We start from the raw sequence: 11,750 nt of genomic DNA on the forward strand, positions 1-11,750 counted from the left end.
CTGGCTTCCCAGACATTACAACAACAGAGATGAGGAAAAAAAAAAAAACGTGGACAAACCATTCACTCTTGTTCAATACGAATACGAACACTGGATCAGTGCATTCTTTTAAAGTGACAGTCTTTATATTAATCGAACAGCAACAACAAAGAAATCACTCACTGCTCTTGATTGAAAAGCTTTTGCAACTTTAATAAAGATTTATCTTTAATTTATAGTCCAAAATGCAATGCTGTTTTTTCATTTGATTACTTTATTCAATTTCTGTACCTAAAAACTATGCTATACCTACCTAAAAAAACCTGAAAGTCAGTTTATTTTATTTGTAGCTTTACTCTATTGTATTTATTTGTGCTGTTGCTTGTAGTTACAATATTCTTAATAATCTGATAAAATATATATTTTTTGAAAGTATAGTTTTTCCATAAACATAGCACATACAACGGTACCGAAACAGTGACTCTAAAACCATGAAACAAACCGAACCGTGAAAAAGTTTAACTGTTCCACCCCTTATATTTACGTAATCATTTGGCAGACGGACGCTTTCATCCAAAGAGACTTACAATAGATAAAAACTATTCTAAAAAATATATTACAAATATATATAATGATAGAAGTTTTAAAAACCGGGTCTTTTCCCATTGTGGATTCCCAGTCCAGTGTCCGAATGCAAGAAGCATACACTCCACCCCTAAGAAGATGAAGTGACCGAGAACGGGGAAGCTGGAACTCCTTAACCAAGTCGACCAGCAGTACCAACCGGGTCAAGTCAAGTCAAGCCACCTTTATTTATATAATGCTTTTAACAATACAGATTGTGTCAAAGCAACTGTACAGCATTAATTAGGAAAATAGTGTGTCAATAATGCAAAATATCTTACATAGGCCTACCGTTAAAGGCAGTTCACCACTGAATTCAGTGATGTCATCATCCAGCTCTGTTCAGTTTAAATAGTATCTGTGCAATCAAGTCAATGATATCGCTGGAAATGAAGTGTCACCAACTAAGCAAACCAGTGGTGACAGTGGCAAGGAACCAAAACTCCATCGGTGACAGAATGGAGAAAAAACCTTTGGAGAAACCAGGCTCAGTCGGGGGGCCAGTTCTCCTCTGGCCAGACGACGAAACCAACAGTTCAGTTCCAGGCTGCAGCAAAGTCACATTGTGCAGAGGACTTAGCTGGTTCCTGTGGTCTTTGTCCCTGTGGCCATCTGAAGCAAGGTCTTTACTGGGGATCTGTCTCTGGGGCTAATCTAGTTTTCCTGGTCTTCGCTGACTTTCAAGGCTGTAGAGATCCTCTCTAGGTGCTGATCCACCATCTGGTCTGGATACGTATTGGATCCGGATAACTGCAGTGACCATCTGATCTGGATACAGACTGGATCTGGTGGCTATGGTGACCTCAGAATAAGAGAGAAACAGACTAATATTAGCGTTGATGCCATTCTTCTAACGATGTAGCAAGTACATCGGTTGTTAAAGTAAGTGTTCCCAGTTCCGGTTGACCTAATTAATGCAGCATAAAAATCCTTTAACGGATTTGAATATTAGAAATGTGTTAGTGTGTTGTGTAAACCAGGTTAAAGAAATGGGTCTTTAATCTAGATTTAAACTGACAGAGTGTGTCTGCCTCCCGAACTATGTTAGGTAGGTTATTCCAGACTTTGGGTGCTAAACAGGAAAAGGATCTGCCGCCCGCAGTTGATTTTGATATTCTAGGTATTATCAAATTGACAGAGTTTTGAGAACGCAGCAGACATGGAGGACTATAATGTAATAGGAGCTCGTTCAAATACTGAGGTGCTAAACCATTCAGGGCTTTATACGTTTAATTAATAATAGTCAGAAGAGGATCTATGACTTCTGGAAGCACCTCTTTTAGGAACTTACATGAAATAGGGTCTAACATACATGTTGTCGGTTTAGATGATTTAACAAGTTTATATAACTCTCCCTCTCCTATAGTAGAGAATAAGTGGAATTGTTCCTCAGGTGATCTATAGCACACTATCTGATGCGATACTGTAGCTGGTGGCTGCATGGTTACAATCTCTAATAGTATCGATCTTGGAAGTAAAGTAGTTCATAAAGTCATTACTGCTATGCTGTTGGGAAATGTCAAAGGCTGTTGATGCTTTATTTTTCTTTAATTTAGCCACTGTATTGAATAAATACCTGGGATCATGTTTGTTTACTTCTAAAAGAGATGAAAAGTAATCAGATCTAGCAGTTTTTTTTATGCTTTTCTGTAAGATAGGTTACTTTCCCGCCAAGCAATACGGAATACCTCTAGTTTTGTTTTCCTCCAGCTGCGCTCCATTTTCCGGGTTGCTCTCTTTAGGGTGCGAGTGTGCTCATTATACCACCGTGTCAGACTGTTTTCCTTAATCTTCCTTAAGCATAAAGGAGCAACTGTATCTAAAATGCTAGAAAAGAGAGAGTCCATAGTTTCTGTTAAATCATCAAGTTGTTCTGAGGTTTTGGATATGCTAAGGGATTGGGATAAATCAGGAAGATTACTTACAAAGCAGTCTTTTGTGGTAGAAGTGATGGTTCTACCATACTTGTAACAAGAAGTAGAATTTACAGTTTTAGCTATATGAAGTTTGCACAAGACTAAATAATGATCTGAGATATCATGAATTAAGTTATATTTTATCATTTTTAAACATCAGATAGTGATAGTAAGATACTATCTGATGGGATACAGAAAACAGGCTAAAGTTGTTTTTGTAACTATGGGTAACAGTGTCATGAGTAGGAGGGTTCCTTCAAATATGAGGGTATTTATGGACAAAACAGCTGCTCTGGGTACATTTAGGGAGTTAAAATAGACGGGCATGTACTATATATTTATATTTATCTTAACTAAACAAATGTTGATAATTGTCAACCTTTTAACAAAGAAAATCATCTCAGCATCTGGAACAGATGATGACTTCAAATTTGACTCAAACTGAGAATATGTTTCTCTGCTTTCCACTCCGGCCAAACTCCTGTCCAAAACTGCATCGTCTTACTGTTGTTAAAGTGGCAATGTATGCTTTCTTTGTGCTGATGATCCTCACAACAGTTTTTGGGAACTTGCTGATCATCATCTCCATCTCTCACTTCAAACAGCTTCAGTCTCCAACTCATCTGATCGTTCGTTCTCTGGCTGCCAGTGACTGTCTGCTGGGCTCTTTGGTCATGCCGTACAGCATGGTGCGATCTGTTGAAGGCTGCTGGTATCTGGGAGAATTCTTGTGTAAAGTTCATACTAATTTAGACATGACCTTCTCTATGTCCTCATTACTGAATCTCAGTTTAATATCTGTTGACAGGTACTGGGCCATTTGTGACCCTCTGAGGTACAAAATGAGGGTCACAAACAACACTGTGACTGTATTTATTGCCTTCATATGGCTGTTTTCATTTGTGTACAGTTTCTCTGTTGTGTTTTCAGGGATAAGTGCAGTTGGATTAGAGATGGTTATATTGCAGAGGTATTGTGTGGGAAGTTGTGTCGTGCTTTTTAACAAGGAGTGGAGTATTATATGTCCAGTTCTTATATTCTTCCTTCCCGGGACGATCATGAGCTCTCTATATGTAAAAATCTTCTATGTTGCACGAAAACATGCAAAAGTTATGTCAGAAAAAGTGACTGGAGGGTTGAAGAGCCAAAGCTCTGCTCACAGAGAGAGAAAAGCAGCTAAAACTCTGGCCATTGTCATGGGTGTTTATTTGTTCTGTTGTCTGCCGTATTTTACAGCGTCTGTTCTTGACCCGTTTTTCAATTATTGGACCCCAGCTGTTGTTTTTGATGCTTTGTTTTGGTTTGCATATTTCAACACGACTTGTGACCCCTTGATTTATGGATTTTTCTACCCTTGTTTTCAGAAGGCCTTTAAGATTCTCATATCCACTTATTTCTGTGGCATCAAACATTTGAACACATTAATATTTGAATGAATACTGCTCTCACACTTATTTCAGGCATCACAATAAATATTTATTTTCATGTAATTCTTTTTTTTTTTCATATATGCTGAAACCATTTTGCAAATGTGTTTTACTGGAAGCAGTCTTAATATTTTTATTAATCTAATGGAAAAGAGGAGCACTCATGCAGAGTTTTCGCTATATTCAGAATATATTTCAATTATTATAAAACAACCTAAATAGCCTGCATTTGTGTGAAATTAACATTATATATTGCTTTTAATACATTAAACTATTTTTTTTTATCACATTTCAGTGGGTTTATATTAAAATAGTCTCCCTTTAGAAAAGCAGTCATATTTCAGGAGTTTGTTTGGTTTAAATTTCCTGATTAAGATCCAGATAATTAAAGGAAATTATTACACGGCTCTGTGGAATACTTGATTCTGATTGGTCAGTTGCGACATTCCAAGGTATGTTATCCCTGGATAACAACTGTAAAAGCTAATAACACAGGCTCATCCGGGTAACAGCAGTCGGCGCTGTACACTTGCTTGAACTATTTTTGTTCTTGGTGGAAGCCTTCCGTTTGTTTAGCTAATAAAATATTAAAACTTGATTCAAAATGGTTTACAATTGTTTAATTATGTCATCCTGGTATCGCAGACTCGCTCTCGTTTCATACAAACCCAGCTGCTGCCATTTTGCTACGACTGTTTTGTACGCTGTAGTGGATTATAAGAGAACTAACAAACTGGTAAGGTTTTAAAACATTTTCGTCTTAATTAATTTATTGTCTTAATTATTTTGTGCTGAAATGTTGTGTAATACGTGGTTTTCCTGCTCTGTTTCCCTTAAATGTCCATTTAGTTTGCCGCTTGCTCATAACTGCTGTCTTCACAGAAACTTTGCGCTGAAATATTTCAACTCAAATCAATATTTCATGTCTAATTATTTACTTATGTGGCAAGTAGCCGTGTAATAAGCGGGATAATGTACATCCAACCAGTTGTTCTCGCAGAATAAACCCCGACAGGGTGATCAGGACCCCGACGTGAAGCGGAGGTACATTATCCCTTACATATCATCAACTGAACCAACCTGGTCACACTTATATCTTCTGTTTAAAAACTGAAAAGAGAAAAAAGATATGACTGACAGAAAACCAGTTATAATTTGAAAGTTAAAATGTATAGACAGAAAGATATCACATGGTCTACCGGTTGAGTGTGTGTTGGATGGTGGAGCTCCAAAAGCTCAATAATAAAGTGGCTCTAAAAGGATTTTTTTAACAGTTACAGATAAAAATAAAAAAAAAAAACCCTAAGCTCTTAAAAAAGGGACCATTTATCATCAAATGGTTCTTCAGGATATGAGTCTAAATAAAACTGTAACTATTTGCAGAGAACCTTTAATAATAATAAATCATTTGATGGAGCATTTTCTGTGTTCGCAGCGCAAACTCCAATCTGTGTTTTTTATGAAAACAACATAAAAACTGACTGGAACTACATGTTCTTTCAGCTGTTTGAACACACCGAGTTTAGGTCTGTTCCTTCCAGTCAGAACAGATTTGGATTACAGTGCACAAATAAATTCGATTCGTTTTGTAATTATGTTGCATTTTTAAAAATGTATTTTATGTTTTTATTGTCAGTAACAGCATTTAAGAGAAACTGGCTATATGAATAAAGTAAATATTTCATGATAAGTAATGGTTAAATGATTGCAGAAGTGTTTTTCATTGATCTTGTATAGGATTAAATGAGTTGGCAGCAGAAATCACACAGAACAAAATTTTATCTTTTCATTTTAAGTAAATGAAAAAAACTTAATGTCATTGATATGACAACTGAATGTTTTATAATAAAAATGTTAATGTCGCGTTTTCAGTATAAGGATTCATTTGTAAGTCTGTAAAGTTGTTCATACATAAATAATTTACATTTTAGGTTTTGTAAGTACGTTAATATTGTATGTTTAGATGATGTAAATACATCAGCATTGATTAACATACAAATTCTCATTAGATAACATTGATTTTTCACTCATCTGTCAGGTTCACAGCCAGGGGCACATTAATGCAGGGGCTGAAGCCCAGGGGCCTACACTGGGAGAGGGGCCCACTGGCTGCAAGGAAATATATACAGTGGGTACGGAAAGTATTCAGACCCCCTTAAATTTTTCACTCTTTGTTATATTGCAGCCATTTGCTAAAATCATTTAAGTTCATTTTTTCCTCATTAATGTACACACAGCACCCCATATTGACAGAAAAACACAGAACTGTTGACATTTTTGCAGATTTATTAAAAAAGAAAAACTGAAATATCACATGGTCCTAAGTATTCAGACCCTTTGATGTGACACTCATATATTTAACTCAGGTGCTGTCCATTTATTCTGATAATCCTTACGATGGTTCTACACCTTCATTTGAGTCCAGCTGTGTTTGATTATACAGATTGGACTTGATTAGGAAAGCCACACACCTGTCTATATAAGACCTTACAGCTCACAGTGCATGTCAGAGCAAATGAGAATCATGATCAAAGGTACTGCCTGAAGAGCTCAGAGACAGAATTGTGGCAAGGCACAGATCTGGCCAAAGTTACAATCTTTTTTTTTGCTGCACTTAAGGTTCCTAAGAGCAGAGTGGCCTCCATAATCCTTAAATGGGAAGGTTGCAGGTTCGAGTCTTGTGCTGGCAGGAGTTGTAGATGGGTGGGGAGTGAATGAACAGCAGTTTCTTCCACTCTCAATACCCATGGCTGAAGTTCCCTTGAGCAAGGCACTGAACCCCAAGTTGGTCCTGGGCACTGGATATGGCTGCCCACTGCTCCGGGTGTATGTTCACAGTGTGTTCACTTCTCACTGCTGTGTGTGTGCACTTGGATGGGTTAAATGCAGTGCACCAATTCTGAGTATGGGTTACCATACTGGCAAATGTCATGACTTTCTTTCACTTTCATACTACAAAAAGCTGAAGCTACATGGAGCTACAATCACAAACCAGCAGCACGCAGACAGCAAGCAGGAATATCACTGTCTAGAGGTATCCACAGGTTCCAAGAATGACAAGAAACAATGCAGGGTTCTGAATCGCGGTTTTCGCCAGTAGACTACACAGATCAAGCGTAGGGGAATGTACCAAATTAACCTTGATTTTTACCAGCAGACTGCCGTGCTTACCTGTTGTCTCTCTGTCGCCCGAAGAAATAGTGGCGCACTCGACAGAATAGGCAGGTAATCCATGTGAAATGGAGGAGGGGGCAAAGTTTTCTGTCTACCCAAGTCGCGGATAACTCTGTTTTCTATAGCAGATCTAATGTTGAGAAGTGTTTGACGATCATACACCAGTAGAAGTCTGCATTTTTAGTCGATAAAACAACAAATAAATAAAATAAATCAAATAAAACTGAAAGCAGCAGAGCGGTGGCCAAACACACTGGCACCATCTTGAATCACCCCTAATTGTGTGATTGTCTAAGCCCAGATTACCCTGATATCACCTGTTGAGTGTGTGTGACCGTCATTTAGTTGGATGGTGGAGCTCCAAAAAATCAGCAATTAATTGGCTCTGAAAGGATGTTTTGACAGTTACAGATTAAAAAAAAAGGTGGGAATAAAGAACTCTAAGCTCTAAAAAAAAAAAAAACTCTTATCAGTTACTATTTTCAGAAAGCCTGTCACAGCCATCAGCTGGTGTGCTTATGACAGCCACCAGAGGGCACTCTTCTGGTTTGTTGTGGACTTCAGTTCCCATCACCCCTTGCACTGATTATTGTTCCATTACCTTCAGCTGTTTATAATTTTTCTATTAAAGTAGATCACTGTTTTATATATATATATAAACATATTATATATGTAGCTCACCTAGTCTTTTGTTGCTGGAGTATTTCGTTCTATTACTTTCTGTTTTCTTTTTATTTCTCAGTGTTGGATTACATTTTGCCCTTGTTTTCTGCCTGTTGCCCTGTTTTTGGGACTACAATATATTGCACCTGCTGAGTTACATTAAACAGCTTGAAAGATCAAAGAATATTTTTATATAACTCCAACTGGATTTGTCTGAAAGAAGAAAATCATATACACCTAGGATGACTTGAGGGTGAGTAATTTATGGGATAATTTTCATTTTGGGGTGAACTAACCCTTTAAGGGTTTAAAGTGTAGTCTTGTTTAACATTATGAACAGACACACAAAAAAATTGGTTCTTCAGCGGTTCTTTGGGGTCGTTAAGGTGCTATATAGCACCACTGCCATACAAAGAACCTCTTAAGGCCCTCTATAGTTCTTTAGAGGTTCTATAACTCTCAGTTTAGTTGGGGAAGGGGTTAAAAACAACATTAAAATACAGTGTATTTCCTGAAGATAATGTGGTTCTCAACCTTTTTGCCCCCAAGGCCCCCATAAGGAAATATTCCAGGGCCACCATGAGACTTTTGACCTCAGAAAAGCATAAGTGATTCACAACAGCTTTTGCTGTAGTAAATTCCTATTGATAGCAAACATATAAAAGTGTAGTAACACATCTAAAATCTAAGGAGGAGAATGGGGTTCCTCTTATGGTTCTACATAGCACCATTTGAGAAAGGTCTTTAAAGATAGATGCTAAATATCACTTAAAATCATTCCCCTATGATTACATGCCAATGAACCAAATTGAATATTATTTTACACCATGTTTTTAGTGTATTCTTTAAAAGAGTTTGCAGCAGGAATCACAAAGAACAGAATGAAATGATATCATTTCATATAAAGTATAAATGAGTAACTTAAATTGAATTGAAATGAATTGAACACCTTTATTGTCATTGTATCTTTCTGCATACAAGAAATTAGGAATTTTGTTGTATGCAAAACTATCTATTTAATAAATGCAGTTGAAAACATACTGCCATTAATATGAATACTGAATGTAATATAATAAAAAATATTAATGTGGCGTTGCAGTATTCATAAAGGGTTAATTTGTAAGTCTATAAAGTTGTTCATACATGAAGATTATTATTTTACATTTCAGCATCTATGCAAACATAAGTAAATGTCGTTTTATAGAACCACATTTTGCATGAAATCCATGATACTCATATAGTGTATCTAATGCTCACTTATTTTTCATTTTAATCTCAGAGCTAAAGTTGTTTTTGTAACTACGGGTAACAGTGTCAGGAGTAGGAGGGTTGCTTCAAATATGAGGGTATTTATGGACAAAACAGCTGCTCTGGGTACATTTAGGGAGTTAAAAAAAGACGGGCATGTACTATATATTTATATTTATCTTAACTAAACAACATGTTGATAATTGTCAACCTTTAACAAAAAAATCATCTCAGCATCTGGAACAGATGATGATTTAAAAATGACTCAAACTGAGTATGTTTCTCTGCTTTCCCCGCCAAACTCCTGTAAAAAAACTTCGCTTACTGTTGTTAAAGTGGCAATGTATGCTTTCTTTGTGCTGTATCCCCCCACAACAGTTTTTGGGAACTTGCTGATCATCATCTCATCCCCTTTAAACAGCTTGTCCCCAATCATCTGATTTTTCGTTCTCTGGCTGCCAGTGACTGCCTGGGCTCTTTGGTCATCCCCGGCGCATGGTGCATCTGTTAAAGGCTGCTGGTATCAAATTCTTGTGTAAAGTTCATACTAATTTGACATGACCTTCTCTATGTCCTCATTACTGCATCTCAGTTTAATATCTTGACGGTACTGGGCCTTTTTGGACCCTCTGAGGTAAAAAAGGGGCAAAACAACACTTGACTGTATTTTTGCCTTCATATGGCTTTTTTTCATTTTTTACTTTTTCTCAATTGGTTTTTTCAGGGATAAGTGCAGTTGGAATAGAGAGGGAAAAATTTGCAGAGTTATTGTGTGGGAATGTGTTATTTTTTTAAAAAGGAGGGGTATTATATGTCATTCTTGTTTCTTCCTTCCGGGGACGATCGAGCTCTCTATATGTAAAATTTCTATGTTGCACGAAACATGCAAAGTTATTCAAAAAAGAGTGACTGGGGGGTTAAAAAGAGCCAAAGCTCTGCCCACAGAGAAAAAGAAAAAAAACTCGGCCATTGTCTGGGTTTTTTTGTTCTGTTGTTGCGTATTTTAAACCCCTGTTTTTGACCCGTTTTCAATTATTGGCCCCCAGCTGTTTTTTTTGATGCTTTGTTTTGGTTTGCATTTTTCCCCGACTTTGCCCCCTTGTTTTTGGATTTTCTCCCTTGTTTTGAGGCCCTTTTAAGATTCCATATCCACTTATTTCTGTGGCATAAACATTCTAACACATTAATATTTGAATGAATACTGCCCCCACACTTATTTCAGGCATAAAAAATATTTATTTTCATGAAATTTTTTTTTTTCTTATCAAACCTTTTTTCAAACGTGTTTTACGGGAAGCAGTTTTAAATTTTTTTATTAATCTAATGGAAAAAGGGGACTCATAAGTTTTTTATATTCAGAATATATTTAAATTATTAAAAAACAACCTAAATAGCCTGCATTTGTGTAAATTAACATTATATATTGCTTTAATACATTAAACTATTTTTTTATCACTTTTCAGTGGGTTTATATTAAAATAGTCTCCTTTAGAAAACATATATTTCAGGAGTTTTTTTGGGTTTAAAAATTTCCTGATTAAGACCCAGATAATTGGAAATTATTCGGCTCTGGGGAATACTTGATTTGATTGGTCGTTGCTTTCCCAAGGTATTTATCCCGGGATAACAATTTAAAAAACTAAAAACACAGGCTCATGGGGGTAACACAGTGGCTGTACCTTTTGAACTTTTTTTTTGTTTTTGGTGGAAGCCTTCCGTTTGTTTAGCTAATAAAATTTAAAATTTGATTCAAAATGGTGTACACTTTTTTTAATTATGTCATCCTGGTATGCGGGCTTTGTTTCATAAAAACCCCAGCTGCTGCTATTTTGCTCGATTTTTTTTGTCCTGTAATGGATAATAAGAGAACTAACAAACTGGAAAAATTTTTAAAAACTTTTTTGCTTAATTAATTTATTGTTTTAAATTTTTTTTGTGCTGAAATGTTGTGTAATCGGGGTTTTTTCCTGCTCTGTTTCCTTAAATGCCCATTTTTTGTGTTTTTGCAACTGCTGTCTTCAAAGGAAGCTTTTCAAATATTTCAACTCAAATCAATATTTCATGTCATATTTACTTATGTGGCAAAAAGCGGTAATAAAAACGGAAATGTCATCAACCCGTTGTTCTGAGAAAAACCCCCCCATGATCAGGACCCACGGCGGAGGTACATTATCCCTTACATATCATCAACTGAACCAACCTGGTCACCACATCTTCTGTTTAAAACTGAAAAGAAAAAAGACATATGACAGAAAACCAGTTATAATTTGAAAGTTAAAATTATAGACAGAAAGATATCACATGGTCTACAGGTTGGGGGTGTGTTTGGGGCTTTGAATTTGGGTGGGTGGAGCTCAAAAGCTCAATAATAAAAAGGCTCTAAAGGATTTTTTTAAAAGTTCAGATAAAAATAAAAAACCTAAGCTCTTAAAAAAGGGGCCATTTATTAAAAAAGGTTCTTCGGATATGATCTAAATAAAAAATTTAAATATTTGCGAGAACCTTTTAATAATAAATCATTTGTGGACATTTTTTTTTGTTGCGCAAAAATCCCAAACTGTGTGTTTTATGAAAACAACATAAATGCTGGAACTACCGTTCTTTCAGCTGTTTAACACACCGAGTTTGGGGCTGTTCCTTCCAGTCGAACAGATTTGGATTACAGTGCACAAATAAATTGATTGTTTTGTAATTATGTTCTTTTTTAAAAATGTATTTT

At 36.2% G+C, this 11,750-nt stretch overlaps 1 protein-coding gene across 1 annotated transcript; it reads left to right on the plus strand.

The window, feature by feature from the left end:
* The first annotated feature begins 2,848 nt into the window (after nucleotides 1-2,848).
* On the plus strand, nucleotides 2,849-3,955 carry LOC109092302 (trace amine-associated receptor 3-like). Its single transcript, XM_042747393.1, has one exon. It carries the CDS (start codon nucleotides 2,936-2,938, stop codon nucleotides 3,953-3,955), a length of 1,020 nt encoding a protein of 339 aa, XP_042603327.1. The 5' UTR covers nucleotides 2,849-2,935.
* The last annotated feature ends 7,795 nt before the right edge of the window (nucleotides 3,956-11,750 follow it).

Source organism: Cyprinus carpio, chromosome B20, assembly GCF_018340385.1.
Source record: "Cyprinus carpio isolate SPL01 chromosome B20, ASM1834038v1, whole genome shotgun sequence".
NCBI lineage: Eukaryota > Metazoa > Chordata > Actinopteri > Cypriniformes > Cyprinidae > Cyprinus > Cyprinus carpio.